This window comes from Rhincodon typus, chromosome 5 (genome assembly GCF_021869965.1).
Source record: "Rhincodon typus isolate 14 chromosome 5, sRhiTyp1.1, whole genome shotgun sequence".
In the NCBI taxonomy this organism is placed as follows: domain Eukaryota; kingdom Metazoa; phylum Chordata; class Chondrichthyes; order Orectolobiformes; family Rhincodontidae; genus Rhincodon; species Rhincodon typus.
In genome coordinates, this window is record NC_063336.1 from 59,665,153 (window position 1) to 59,680,898 (window position 15,746).

The 15,746-nt window shown below is 40.6% G+C and overlaps 1 protein-coding gene across 1 annotated transcript in view; it reads left to right on the plus strand.

The window, feature by feature from the left end:
• Positions 1-240: 240 nt before the first annotated feature.
• The window catches only part of LOC109928142 (synaptonemal complex protein 1-like), a 39,781-nt gene continuing 24,275 nt past the window's right edge, over positions 241-15,746 (plus strand). Inside the window, exons 1-8 of the mRNA XM_048597039.1 lie at positions 241-332; positions 1,518-1,643; positions 1,951-2,035; positions 4,246-4,305; positions 6,030-6,116; positions 8,011-8,125; positions 11,089-11,273; positions 12,340-12,494. Coding sequence (XP_048452996.1) covers positions 241-332; positions 1,518-1,643; positions 1,951-2,035; positions 4,246-4,305; positions 6,030-6,116; positions 8,011-8,125; positions 11,089-11,273; positions 12,340-12,494 — 905 coding nt within the window. The remainder of the gene's footprint in view (positions 333-1,517; positions 1,644-1,950; positions 2,036-4,245; positions 4,306-6,029; positions 6,117-8,010; positions 8,126-11,088; positions 11,274-12,339; positions 12,495-15,746) is intronic.

The following is a 15,746-nucleotide window of genomic DNA, read 5'->3' on the forward strand; positions in this document are numbered from 1 at the left end:
ACTCTTAATTCCAAATACAAAAGCTGTGCAAAGGCTTGACTTCCTCTGTTGTTTCAGCCAACCTGAACTTTCCATGGCTAAATAGGTGTGAGGAGAAAAGGGCATCAGCATGCTGTCTGCATTGAAAGCTGTGGTCAGTTTGCTTCAAGCATTGTACATGTGTTGCTCTCTCAAGCAACAGCAAAGGGTTGTATCATTTAGTTACAAACATTGTGAAAGAAAGTTCGACCATGAAGAGAAATGCCGACTGTCGAAACATGGGGAATGGGACTGGTTGCTGGCCCTGTGGCGATATCAAGTGTGGTTTATCTCCTGGAAAACCAACCCGAAAGGTAAATTTAACTTTTTAGTTTTGTTTTCCAAAAAGAATGCAATTTTGTGCATGCATGTAAATTTTGAAAAGCCCCTCTTCTGAATGAATAATTCTGAATAATTTCACGTTATATTTATTATAATATTGTCATTGAAATCATCGCAAATGACTTAACACCTTCCTGTACTGCTTAAGCTCCTAATAAATTTGCAATCTATGATCATGTCACTGATGCCAGGAAATCTGTGACCAGAGAGGAGGCAAGTGTTAATCCAACAACAGGAATAGTCCTTCAGGCTGGGATTATTACTGGTCAGTCCACAAATGGAAAGAAGTGAAGGCCTCTTCAATTTCCACGTGATAAGTGGATTAGTTTGGTAATCTCTGTCACATTTACAGAGTGTGGTGAAGCCAGACCAGCAAGAGAGCATGTTGCTGACTCACTTCAATAAAAAAAACTTGTGGTTTGATTTGAACTTGGGGAGAAAATGACTTGCTTAGGACTCTAATAGAGGCAAATAAAATGGTAAATGGTATGGAGAAGGGTAATCGGAAAAATTACTCCGCATGCCACTGAGGATAGAACTAGGGAAGAATTCAAATTATTAAAAGATAAATCATCATAATCAGGAGGTTCTTCATGTAAAGTGTGAACACTTAAAGGAATTACGTGGTAGTGGTAAAAAAAAATTAGATTTTTGTCAAGATCTCTATGTGACAATAGCCTAGGGCTTTGCTAGGTGGAGGAATAAGGAGGACTTTAAGAAACAGTATTATTCATGCCTGACTACTTTTCGTTGTAGAGAAATGCCAAGTGAATCGTTGTGAATAAACTGAAAATGTGAGTGATTCGGACTTGGAATGGACAATTAAGCGGCGTGTTTGTCTGTGAGATTGGTCATGGGACATAAACATACAGTTATCTTTCCCAACAAATGGAAAAGAATGAACATCGTTACAGTAACAGTGATGCAATTAACAATTGCAGAAAAAAGGGGTCCAGCTTTAAAAGACAGTGAATTCTATTTCAGTCCCATTGGTGTGGTTCCGAGTTTACTCAGTGCTCTGCAGTTAGTGAGGTCTTCCTGCAACTTTAGAGCCAATGAAGCAATTCTGCATCAAAACAGGAAAACCGGTAACGTGAAAAGTCCAGGAATCTACATTATTCCCTATCACAATGAGTTCCGTTCAATTTTTTAAAAAGTCGTAAAATCAGCTTGCGTGAGGAACAGGTAGAACAGCATCAGTTCCTGGGTCAGGCGGAAGTTTGGTTTCCTCTTAGTAACGAAGTGCTGAGAAAACCAACTCGGGAACAGTCCGGAATCTGCAGGTATGTGTTGCCGTTCTAATTTGCAATATAATGCAGAGAAGTGACATTCTAATAACTGGAACGTCCCTGCATGTGCTGCCATTCAATAGGTGCCCCCACCGCATGCGGTTTTTTATTCGTTTTGTAGCTGTTCAGACACGGTTGACTTTCAATCAGTTCGGGTTAAAACGGCAAATCTTGATGTTTTAGTGTTCTTTAAAACAGATTTTATTCCACTTTTGATTTGTTTTTAATTTTAATTGCGCTTTAAATGTTTCAGAGGATCAGCAGCAGTGTTTCTGGTCAAGTTAATATGAGGGTTGCCAAGTTACCGAAATGCTAATCGAAAACCGGAGAAGGGGTTGTATTCTGAAAACCGAACTGCACCTGACACAGTGCAAGAAGACATTTTCGTAAGCTCGCTTACATTGGCAATTGAGTTTTATTAGAGATAAGTGTAAGGTGGTGCATTTCTGGTAGGAAGAACAAGGGGGCCACATGTACCTTGTAAATGAGAGTTCAAATGGGGGCAAAGAATTTAGGAGTCAAGTCACTAAAAGTTGTGATGCATGTCCACGAAACCACTTAAAAATAGTTGGACTATTGTAGTTCCTTTCCAGTGGGATTTGATTTAGAAGCACACAGGTTATGTTAAATGTGTATGGATCCTTGGTTAGACCGCACTCAGTGTAGACCTTTACTGTTCCCCACAGGCAGCGAGGAGCCCAAAAAAAATCCCTGGATGACCAACTAGCTATCCTCTCGCCCATTCCTGACCTGTCTGCAATTTTATGGGGGATAAGTGAGACCCCACAAGTGCTCCATCTCCGACTTGCCTTTCATCATGATGTCCTCACAGGTGACTCCCCTCAATAGTACAGAAAATGGGGGAATCAATAAAAATCATGGTAAAAGGACACCTGAAAAATCTCATGATTAGACAAAGTCAAGACAACTCTATGCAAAGGAAACAATTTGCTAAATCTCTTAAAAGAATTTCAAGTTGCAACAAGTTGAGTGGAGAAGACCATAAGATGTAAGAGCGGAAGTTGAGAAATAGAGGATGTGGTGTATTTGGATTTTCAAAACAAAAATCAATCAGGTACCACAAATGAGGAATTGCTTGAAATTAAAGATCATAGAACTGTGGCATCATATATCAATTAGGATTAAGGGTTAGTTGATGGACAGGAATTGAGAGTGGGTATAAACCAACCATTTCTGGTCAGCTGGCTTTAACCAGGGGGCACCACAAGATCAGTGCCTCAATCTCAGCTATTTATAATCTACATCAATAATTTATATGAGGGGAATGAGTGTGATGTATCCAAGTTTGATGATAACACGTTGGATAGGAAAATAAGCTGTGAGGAGAGTGCTAAAATGTTGCAAAAGGACATAAGCAGATTAAGTGAAGAGCCAATCTGGAGTCGTGTAGGCCAGACGAGGTAAGGATGGCAGATTTCCTTAGTGGGCCAGATGGACTTTCCAACAATTGTTTCATGGTAATCAGTAGATTTTTAATTCCAGATTTTTTTTTGATATTGAACTCAAATCCTACCATTTGCTGTGGTGGGATTCAAACCTGGGTCCGCAGAACATTAGCCTAGTTTCTGGATTAATAAACTAGCGATAATACCATTAGGCCATTACCTCCCATAATGAATGCTCGCCAATTGATTCTTGGGATGTAGAGATTATTGTACAAGGAGAGATTCAGTAGAGTAGTCTTGTATTATCCAGAATATTCTTAAAAAAGAGAGGTGATCTCATTGTAGCATATAAAATTATTGAGGGGCTTAAAAGGGTCAAAACTGGGAAGATGTTTCACCTCACTGAGGAACCTAAAACTAGGAGTCCCAGAATAAAGGATTGGTCATTTACAATTCAGTAGAAATTTCTTCACTCAAAGAACTGTGCATCTTTAGAATTTTCTGCCACAAAAAGGTGTGATTGCCCAGATGTTCAGTGTGTTCAACTAAGGAATTGAGAAAGAAGGAAGTCTGAATTTGTAGGGATACTGTAGGAGTGTATAGATAATGTAAAAAAATCAACTATGGTCTTACTAAATGGCAGAGCAGGCTCAAAGGCTAAACACCCCACTCCTAGTCCTCACTTAGAATTATTTCATTGCGTTCCTACTTTCTATTTCTCACCTGCAAACATCCAGCTTAGAACCCTGAAGTTAGCTGCCATCCTTTGGCTCTTTTGCCATTTTTTTCTTTGTTCCTGTCATTTTCCCCAGGTCAGAATTTGCTCTACCACCAAAAGAGTTCTCCACCAATGCCAGCTGCCATATAGCGTCAATTACCAAGAGATGGCACTCCACCGCTCGCTGATTTGGAATTCTTACCTTACCAAGCTGCTATCCAATCTGATTGGCTGATAGCTTTATCATCCCAGGAGGGGATACCAAGAATAGTGAAAATTGCTAGCTTCCTCATTGAGCCCAGCACTTGAGTAACATGAATTTTAACAACCTTGTCAGCTCAAAGCTAAAAATTATCCAAGAGCTGGTTGTGAATGGCATGAGTGTTCCATTATTATTGGAGGAGCTAAATGTGTGGAATTGTTCCTAAACAGTCCAACTTCTAACCTTCCTGTTGTTTTTCTACTTTCTCAGGCTCATCTGGAAAAGGAGCTAATTGGTACTCAACATGAACAATTTCCCCAAACAGTTCAAGTAAGATTACAGAAAACAAATCTTTTATTTTTGCTAAGTACTTTTCAGAACACAATCTAACCACCATCCCTTCACATTCAATGGCATTACCATCACTGATCCCCCACTATCAACATCCTTGGGGTTAACATTGAACTGGACCCACCACATAAACACAGTGCTCACAAGAATAGGTCAGAGGCTAGGAGTACTGCAGCAAATAACTCACCACCTGACTTTCTAAAACCTATCCACCATCAACAAGGCACAAATCAGGAGTGTGATGGAATATTCTCCACTTGTTTGGATGAGTGCAGCTTCAACAACACTAGGGAAGCTTGACATCATCCAGGATAAAGCAACCCATTTGATTCGCACCACATTCACAAACATCCAATGCCTCCACCACCAACGCTTAGGAGCAGCAGTGTGTACTATCTACAAGATGCACTGCAGAAATTAATCAAGGCTCCTTAGACAGCACCTTCCAGATGCAAAACACTTCCACCTGGAAGTAGAAAGCAATGGATACATAGCAACACCACCGTCTGCAAGTTCCCTTTCAAGCCACTCACCATCTTGACATGGCAATACATTGGCATTCCTTTAGCATCGCGAGGTCAAAATCCTGGAATTCCTTTCCTAAGGGCGTTGCAGATCTACCTACAGCACATGGACTGCAGTGCTTCATGAAGGCCACTCGCCTTCACCTTTTCAAGGGCAACTAGGGAAAAGCAATAAATGCTGACCCAGCCAGCAATGCCCATGTCCTACAAATGTATAAAATCGCTTACTAGTGGGAGTACTTAGTGACTACGTAATGTGGGGCAAATTAGATAATTCATCATGGACAATGTTGTAAGGGTGATTCAGGCTGGCTTATTTACAGTAAACAACTTTATTTTCTATGAAAGACATGTATTCTGACTTCTCTTATACACATCTGTAGAAATAATACTGTATCAGCATAATACACAAATGTCTTCCTTCCGTAGTTCAGCTGAAAGCCCTTTGGCTAGTGTTGAAACTGATTTCATAAAGAATCTCCAGCAACAGATACATTATCTGGAACTTGAAGCCAACTTTCTATATCCTTTCTACATCAAGTCTGTTTTTGTGCTTAGTAATTCTCTGGAAGTAATCACATGGTGTGCTCTTTTATTTATTTCTAGATTGTAAATGGCTCACTGGCTTTAGGTCATGTCCCTGATTTGACTCTCATTCAAAAGTTCTAATGGGCAAATATCAGGCCATATTTGAAATATGACTCGTTGTAGCAATGAAACAATTCATTCAATGCAGTGAGAGGTAGCCTGGCTCAGCCAGTCCTGATTCCAGAAGGGCACCTTGATCATTCAAACATGCCAGGCATTGCCAGTCTCAGTAATTAAAACTGTTTGTAGTCGGAGATTTTCAAAACTTCTCACCATGCTTTCAGGTTTGAATTTAGAGAAAGCTAACGAAATTTTGTTTGACAGTGTAAGCGGGGCCAGATAGCACTGGTCTCTGAGGACGTGCAGAATTGCAAAGTATCACTTTGGCAATATCACAGCCAGGGTTTGATCATATTCATTCATAAATAGAAAGTGCTCCCTTTCTCTAAGTTACTGAGAATATTTTGGCTGATAGTCTATCAGAAATTTGAAACAAACTAAGGAAGATTTTTAGTAAAAGGAGCCCAATCTCAAAGTGATGCCCTAATATTACTCATTATCTGCTTGCTTTTGTTTTTAATATCTTAACAGAAACATACTCGTGCTGAAACTAAAAAATCTGCCATCCTCCAACCAAAGGTAGAATTGGAGGCAAAGAGAATGTTCCAGAAGCTACAGGTAACATTATTTTTGTAGCAAATCATTTTTAATTGCTGCTGCATAACCTAAATTTCAATATGCTGATGTGAGGACTGCGTACAGAGAGAAAAGAATGAAGTTGACTTATTCATCAATAGAAGCAATACAGGACAGCACCTGCCACCCCCCTCCAATGACCAATCCACCTCATAAGTAGCTCAGTAAGTTTATCTGTGCAGGGCAGGACATGCTAAATCTTATTTTGGGCAAAGCGGTAGCAGGTGGAATACAATGTGGGAGAGTGAGAGGTTTTGCACTTTGGCAGGAAGAATAGGGATATAGTAGGAAGTGCAGATGCTGGAGATTTCTAAGATAACAAGGTGTTGAGCTGGATGAACACAGCAGGCCAAGTAGTATCATTTTTCTGAAGAAGAGATTTTTCTGAAGAAGGGTCTAGGCCCGAAACGTCAGCTTTCCTGCTCCTCTGATGCTGCTTGGCCTGCTGTGTTCATCCAGCTCTACACCTTGTTATCTCAGAATAGGGATATAGTCTATTTTCTAAATGGGAAAAGGCTTTGGAAATCTGAAGCACAAAGGGACTTGGCGCTCCTAGTTCAGGGTTCTCTTAAGGTTAACGTGCAGTTTCAGTTGGCACTTAGGCAATTAGCACCAGACTCTTTAAGATAGTGGCATCAGCAAGGCGACATCTACAGCAGAAGTGGGACTTGTGGCCTGGTGGGTGAAGGGGGATCTCATTGAAACTTACAGAATACTGAATGGCCTGAATAGAGTGAACATAGAGATGTTTCCATTAGTTGAAAAAAACCTAGGACACGAGGGCTCAGCCTCAGTGAAGGGACGACCCTTCAAAACTGATTAAGGAGGAATTTCCTTAGCCAGAGGGTGATGAATCTGTAGAATTGTTGCCACAAAGGGTGGTGGACGCCAAGTCATTGAATGTTCTTAAGACAGCAATATATACGTTCTTGATTAGCAATGGAATCAAGGATTATGGAGAGAAGGAAGGAGAATGGGGTGGAAAAACACACCAATCATGATTGAATGACAGAGTTGAGTTGATTGGTCGAATGGCCTAATTCTGCTCCAATATCTTATGGTCTTACAAAGTGTCTGTACTGCTTAGCAGGGAACGTGATAGACATGATGTCCCAGTAAACCTCCTTTATCAAAGTATTGGGGTCAAAAATCTACAGTCCTTCTGGAAGTAACCTGGGAAGGTTGGAAATCAGCTCCAAAATAAATCATCTCCACTGAGCCAGTCATGTTTCCTGGGGCAATATCGATGGTAAGAAACTCTCAACACCGAGAGTGGATAAGTATTCAAATCGCAAAGGGACCAATCTAACAGCAACTTGTTGAATGACAAATGTGCCTCTGCTTGTGGATCCAAACTGGAATTGTGGTCTCCATTGCCCAATCCCAGTAGGTTTAGATTGGTGATGTTGCCATGTTGCAAATTTTGACCCCATGCCACTTATTTTACTTAATATCACTGTTCACCTCTTGGTTTTCTATTCATATGATAACAAGAGTTTAGATTATTGTATTTTTAACAATATATGTGAGGAACAAATACTTTTAAATGAGGGTAAAATGGTGCACTGCAGAGGGAGTCCTACCAAGATTTATTCCTCAGATAAGGCTTTGATGAGCAGATTAACGAGTAATTCTCTCTTTGGTGTTGTGGAATTTTGCTGTTAACAAATTGCTGTCACTTTTCACTACATTCCATGACAATAGGGACTACACTTCAAAAATGCTTAAGTCATGAAATTCTGTGGGCCATCGTGGGGCTTTCATAAATACAAGTTGTTACTTTCTTTGTTATTAAAGACTCTTGATTCAAGTATTTGGGGAAAAGCACTGAAATATTTAATTGATCACAACTGTTCAATTGTATATAATTATTCAGGAGACGCGTTCTCAACTTGATGGTCTGCACTTAGAACTGAAAAGAAAAGAATCCAATTTAAATATGTTGCAGACTGAAAAAGAGAGGCTCAGCAATGAATTTAATCTCTCAGAAGGCAAGTTCTGTGGTTGGCTCATGAAATATGAAAACCTTTTTTCACTTTTTTAAACTTTGTCTATATATGCTTAATTTGAAAGATGATTTTACAGTACTAAAATCTTGGGTTTATACAGTGCAATTAACATAACAAAACATCCCCATGAGAGTTTTATAATGCAAAACTTAACTCTAAGCCACATAAGGAAGAGTGAGAGTTAAACAATAACAAAGTAATATATGAAACTCAGCAAGAGAAAAGGCTAACACTGAGAGGAGATGCAGCTGAGTGAACTGGAAAGCACAGCGATGTAGAAGCCCTAAGATCAGGAGGGGAGAGATGTAAAAGAGAGCATTGTGAGATGTAAGAAGTGGTAGCAGAGGAGTCCTGACACCAGAAAGGGCAGCGACTGGGCAAGAGTAGAGTCAGTGATTCAAGCCTGGCAACACAGCTGGGGTGAGCACCAAAGGAGTAGGACCTGAGACCAACTCAGACATTGAAGAGTGGCATGAGAATCATTGCAGAGAGGAAGGGGAGGTGAAACCCAAAGGAAGGAACTGAGGTTATTAATTTTAAATCTTAAGTATTTAAGTCATAAGTTTTACTTCTGTTAAGTTAGTTTGCATATCCCTAAACTGGCACCAGTCTGGCCTGGCAGTCTCTATAGTCAAGTTGCTGCAGTGTTCCTACCCATTCTGTCTGCATTACGCGAGTACAGATCTTTGGCTGCAATACTGACCAAGTAGCTGGAATTATACGGACAGGTAACCAGAAGATCAGGTGGAAAGCAGATATTTTAACGCTGTGCAGCATCTTTAAAATTGTGCTCAAAAGCTCCCATGTTCCTGCCAATCCTCTGGCTCGGCAAAGGCTCAGTCACATGTTTGAGTGGATACAAGCAACCACCTCCGGTTGAATAAATAAATGATGAAGTAAGGCAGACCACCTCAGACCTATTAAGTGCATATCTTGCTTGCTATAGGAATTCTTGGAAGTGTCTCAGGTCTTAAACAACTACGTGTGCAGAAAGTGTTATTGGCAGCAGAGTTTTGAACTCTGTCTTTCACAGCTTTAGCAGCAGCGGCTATCCGTATGGTACATTAGCAAGACTGAGAGCTACATGGACAGTGCATTTCAGGAGGTGGTTAGCCCACAGCTTAACAGTGTGCAGACAGAGGGGGAATGTGTAAGCCACCAGACAGATAAGGAGGACCAATCAGGTCACTCAGCAGGCTATTGAATGCATCTTGTTCTGGAATATATGTTCAGCTTTGAATGTGCTGGTGAGAGTAATGGCTGTTCTGCAGAATACAGCCAGAGCCCAGCCTCTGCCCCACGAGTGGCTCAGCAGCAGAGTGGCGTAGTATGAAGGATAAAAGAGGGATTGTGATAGGGTATTCTATACTCTGGAACAGACTGGCATTTCTGCAGTGCAGTTCTGACTTCGGGATGGTATGTTGTGCTTCCATTGTGTCACGCCAATGATATCCCTGAGTGGTTGCAGAGCACTTTGAATGGCTCAGATGCATGACCAGAGGCCATGGTCAATAGCAATCTTAATTGCAGAGGTAGAATGAAGAGTAAGGTCCTACACAAAGATTTTACAGAATTAGGAAATGAAATTAAAACTCAAGAACCCAAATATAGTCATTTCCAGATACTGCTGGTGACATGTATCAGTGAGTACAGAAATAGGAAAACACAGCAAATGTGAATATGTGGCTGTTGAAATGTGCAGGAGGCAGAAATGTAGATTCCTGGGATATTAGCGTTTCATACTGTGAAGTGGTTCCATAAAGCATAGAAAGGGCCAATATTATTGAAGGGAAATTTGCTGGTACTCCTGGGAAGTGTTCACACTAGTATGGCAAGAGAATGAGAAGATTAAGATACATCTGGAACAGAGAGAAGCAAGGCTTCAGACAGAAGATGAAATTTCATTAAGCGAGTATGAGTAACGAGACAGAAAAGGCTAGAAAACAGACAACAGAGAAGTTGTTCAGTGATGAATGGTATCTACTTAATGGTTTGAAGGCAGGGAACTCAGTAAGTTCAGCAACTGGCTTACCTGCTGATCTCCTGGTACAACTGCCACTGCAGGCACAGTGGTGGTGTTGGATGGTCTGCAAACAGATGGAGGCCCTTAAGTGGACAGTCAACATCTGCTTTATGACAGCATTGCTCTGCTGCCAGGATTTAACAACCAGCAGGAAAGGCCTACGCTTAGTGTGAAAACAGCAGGTTTCTCTCCTTGGGCTGGTGGTGAGAAGGAATGGGTTGCTCCAAAACAGGCTCCCTGGGCTCATCAGAGGGCCGCTACTGAGATTTTGTCTCCATAAATGTTGCATGCCCCTATTGGATCTCTCGCTTCAGCTCCTGTTGCCTTCACAGGGGCTTGCCACTTGGTTTCTGACAAGATCCCAAACACTGACTAAAATCCAATTCAACACTGCACATCTCTGTTCCAAAGTGCTGGAGAGCTGTGGTCCTGATTGGCCTGATGACTTTTCTTCAGAACAGGAGAAAACCCAAACCTTTGTTCAATCCTGATGATGTTCAGGATAATACATTTTAATCATTGTCTACAGAGTATGGTGCTTTTCTTCAGGTTTGTTTATCAAGTCTTTTCTTACCTCTCTTTTCAAGCTTTGGTTTATCTCCTTCTGCAAAATTATTTGCTTTTCCAGTTAGCTGCAAATAACCCACAGTTCTTCTTGGCATTTGAATTTTTGACTAAACAGTTCATTTTTCAATTCTCATAATCCATGAATATGTATGTTTCTAACAATGGAAATGCAATATTTGTTGTGCCAAATAAGGTATAATTTTCATCAGCTTACTTTGTGTACAATTTCTGATAAACCTGCCATAAATGGTTTACAACAATATAATGAAATGGATTTAATTTTATTACAAAGCGTTCTCTCTCCAACTGGTGCCCTTGCTGGTAGTTAACAGCATAATTTATTCAAAACATGCAGATTCTTATTTGAAGGAAAAGCAGTCTCTTGTGGAAGAAATAGTACAGTTGAAGAAGATGAAGGAGATTATGGACATGGCCATCTCTCACAAAGAAATGGAATTGCTGCAAAGCAAACAGGAACTGGAAAGACAAGTCACCAAACTAAAGAACAATGAGCATAAAGTTACAGTAATAAAGCAACAGGTCAGTTAAGCATGTCTACCAGTACCAATGTTTGGAAAATTAAGTAGTTGGTAGTTCAAGTTAAGCAATGATGCTTTTGAGTGCAACAGCAAATGGGTAAGCAGTATGCCTGCCTGTTGTCAAATTTAGACCACTTAGATATGCAAACCATGGCATCTACATCAATTGTTAATGCCCTTTTTTTTTTTGCACAAGAATATTGGAGGAACTTAACTAGCTGCCCTTTGAGGCTGTTCAAAAATAAAGTTGGAAATGGTTTAATTTTATGGAGCCAGGTCTATGCTGCTTATATCCATAAGAATACCTCAAGCCTGAGCCAGATCGTTTGAAGGCACATGTGAGATCAACAACATCTCAACACCATCTTTCACCCAGACAGACCTGCCAGCTGGTTGGCTATTCATGGGAGTTAGCCACTGTCCCAAATTGTCATAACCTGCTGATTAGTCCATTTGGTACCCACAGCATTCTCCTAAATAAAACCCTCCAGTCCCGGCAGCAATCTACTGATGTTGTCTGAGTCTGGAAGGAAGAGTTTACACTGAGGTATAAACACCAGGTGGAATAATTGGATCTAGTGTCCTATATCAGTGTGTTGTTGTTTCTATGTAACACAAAAATATCCTTTTTCAAAGCTTCCACACGTCAAAATATCCATCCAAGATTGTCAAATTCTAGCAATGCCTCCATAGGCATTCAGCACTCTGAATCCTTACCTAAAGTGTTCTTGGACTTTAAGAGCCTTCATGAAAGTGCTTGATTCTGCAAACTCTTTTTTTTAAAAAAAAAAGGCCAGATCCTGATACTCCATGTTCATGTTCCAAGATGTCAAGGCCGCTCCTACAACTAATAGTGTTCCTCTACATACTAACTGGCACAACTCAGTTTGTGGTCTTTCGTGAAGCCCGCATTTCACTGTAAACACAGTCATTTAAGAAGTTAAAATAATCATTTTCAAATTTGATCAAAGGGTTTCTAAATTAATGTTGAAAACTTGGACATAGTGTAAAAATTTAAACCACACTAATTAGAATGACTTTGTTTGTTTGTTTGGATTTGCTTCCAGATTGAACGGAGGTCCGAACAAGAGAAGATGACTGAGACACAGCTAGGAGAAAAGAGTTTGGAGCTATTAAAAGTACAGTCAGCTCTCCATGAAACGGAGGAAAAATATTATTCCAAGACAGCCACAATGCTGGATAAAATTACATGTGATTTCAGGTACCAGATTTCAAAATTTAAGCTAACCGATCAGATCAAGAATTCCACAATGATACTGTACTTTATTGCCATGCTATGGTTTTCCACTGAGCTTCAGAAATCATTGTTCCAGCTGCACTTGATCAGCATCTTAGCACTTTTTTTGGAATCGAGGAAAAGGGCATTTGACACAGGAGGTTAATTATTTGCATGCCTAGCACAAAGTCATTTGCATTCAGAGCATATTTAGGACCTTGTTTGTGTAACAACTATAACCATCAAGGCCCATAATAACAACTCCATGTCTGGAGACGTCTTATGCATCAGCAACTGAATAATGCTGGACCGTAAGAAACCAAAAATGCCAAAGACCAAAACTAGCTCAAATTTGCTCCTTCTGAAGTTGTTCTGTGTTTCAAAAGCTGCCTCCCTCCATTTTTTTATAACAGTCTGAGCCACTTGAGGTAGCTATAACTGAGCTGGTTGCTGCGTGCTCAGAACTGCTTCTTACATGATATACATTCCTGCTAACAGTTGCATAATCTTAGAAGGCCTACACAAAAAGAAATAAAAACCATGCTGTCGAAACCTTTCAGAAATTCATTTTGAAAAATTGGATGTTGAAACTTGATATTCTAGAATGAAATAAAGCAGGTTCTAAAAAGTGAGCGAGATATGGTCTGCCGGATGGTGAAGACCCTCTCCCATGTAAAGGACGATATATTCAGTCCTGAATGTTTCCCGTGCTGCTGCTGCTGCTACGTAGTTGTACCTCTGCATTCATAAAGAAATAAGTGTATTTGAGGAGCAAGCTAAAAGAAAAATCGTTATAAAAATAATCCAAAAGAAATGCAGATGCTGTAAATCAGGAACAAGAACAGAAGTTGCTGGAAAAGCTCAGCAGGTCTGGCAGCATCTGTGAAGAAAAATCAGTTAACATTTCAGATCTGGTGACCCTTCCTCAGAAATGATGATAGTTGTGAAAATGTTTTGTTGATAGTGATCTGTTTAGGAGATTGAATAGTTGTTAATGGGGACTATTAGTGACTAACAATAGGTAGCGTGTAATGGCAGGCTATGTGATAACAAGGCCTGGTGTAGGGGGCTAGAACATGGAAGAGTTCAGGCCCTAAAATTATTGAATTTGATATGGAGTCCAGAGGGCTGCAGGGTCCCCAAGTGGAAAATGGGGTGTTGTTCTTCCAGCTTGCACTGAACTTTGCTGGAACACTACAGTAGTGTTTTGGGGCTAATTATAGGGCCTGAACTCTCCCTTGTCCTAGCTCTCTACCCAACACAGCAGGCCTTGTTATCACATAGCCTGCCATTGCACACTACCTATTGTTAGCTGTTAATGGAGATTGTTAGTGGCTATTCGCTCTCCTAGCCAGATCATTCCTCATTATAAAAAAGGCCCAGTAATGTACCATCCGGAATCAAATTATGAGGAGAAAAGGAGGAAAATCTGAAAAAATAATTTTAAAATCACAGTAATCAATATAAAATCTTGTGAACTTCAATTTCTGGAACTGGGGATCTCCTCAAATTGAATAAATTACTAGATACTAGGTACCTCTGAATATTTAGTCATTAGATATATTAACTTCAATAGTAATGTATGTTTTTGATTTTAAAACTTTAAATTACAACATTTAACATTTGAAGGAGAGAGTACTAATTTAATCAGGAAGTGCTAATCGGTGTATAAATTAAAAAGAGGCACTTGGGCAAGTGTCACAACCTCCTTGCTAGGAAGTAATTAAAAATAGGCTGATCTGTACCATTTTTGTTGTTAATTGAATTCTATTAAGTTGAAAGACATTATTGTACTAAAATGCAAATTTATTATTGGACAAAAGTCTCTAGAACAAAGAACAGTACAGCACAGGAACAGGCTCTACAACCTACCAAGACTGCGCTGACACATACCTTTCTAAACTAAGCCTTTTGGCTCTATGTGGTCCATATCCCTCTAATTCCTGCCTATGCATGCATATATATGTCAAAATGCCTCTTAAATATTGCTATTGTATCTGTCTCCACCACCACCTCTGGCAGCACATTCTAGACACTTGCCACCCTCCGTGTAAAAGACTTGCCTCTCACATCTCCTTTTAAGCTTACCCCTTTTTACTTTAAACCTATGTCCCCCAGTAGCTGACATTTCTTCTTTTGGAAAAATACTCTGACAATGCATTTTATCCATGCTTCTCATAATTTCATAAACTTCCATCAGGTTGCCTCTCAGCCTTTGATGTTTCAAGTGAAAACAAACCAAACGTGTCCAATCTCTCCTCATAGCCAATACCCTCCAAACTAGTAACGTCCTGGTAAATTGTTTCTGTACACTATCCAAAGCCTCCAAATCTTTCTAGTAGTCTGGTGACCAGAGCTGTGCACACTATGCAAATGTGGCCTAACTCCGGTTCTATACAGCTGTAACATTACTTGCCAATTTTTATACTTGCCCTGACTGATGAAGGCAAGCATGCCATATGCTTTCTTGACCATCTCATCCTCTGGTGTTGCCTTGCTGGATTAACCTTCAAGGTGTCCTCCCTCAATAGGGAGGTGATATTCTCTCTAATCAGTAATGCAACTCCCCCACCTCTTTTTAAATCCCTCTTTATCACACCTGAAACATCTAAATCTCAAAGTTAAGCTGCCAAACTTGTCCCTCTCTCTGAACTAAGTCTCTTTATTGGTTACAACATAATTGTTCCAGTCCAAAACAGCAGCAGACTAGGGCTCCTGTGCCAGAGATCGTCTGCTCTGGCTGTTTTGCTTTTTCTTTTTTTATCTCATCTCTTTTCTTGTTTTTACTTAATTATCTTGTCCTGAGTTTGGAATGGCATTGGAGGTGGTGAGAGCCCAACGTGCGGACCTTGAGTGGTCTTGATCTGGCCCAGGGTGCGGTCTTTGGGCGGGCCTACCACGGACCTTGAGCAGGCCCAGGGCATGGAGGAGAGTGGGTCCAGTGTGGATTCGAGCGAGCCCCTACTTACATCTCCATAGCAAGCACAGGATCTGGAATTGGTGGCTGCTACATTCGGCAGAGGTGACATCAATGAGTTAGGCCCAGCCGCAAAAGATGGCACCTGAGGATCAGTGACTTCATTGTTGGTTGGGTTCCGCAATGGCAGCAGCAGAGTGGTGGCAGAAGAGCTTCACGGCAACGTCAGTGAGGTGGGTCCTGCGGTGAAAGAAACGATTGTGATGTTGGTTGGGCCAGTGCAGATGGTGGCAGAGTATCGGCCCAGCAGTAAGGATGGA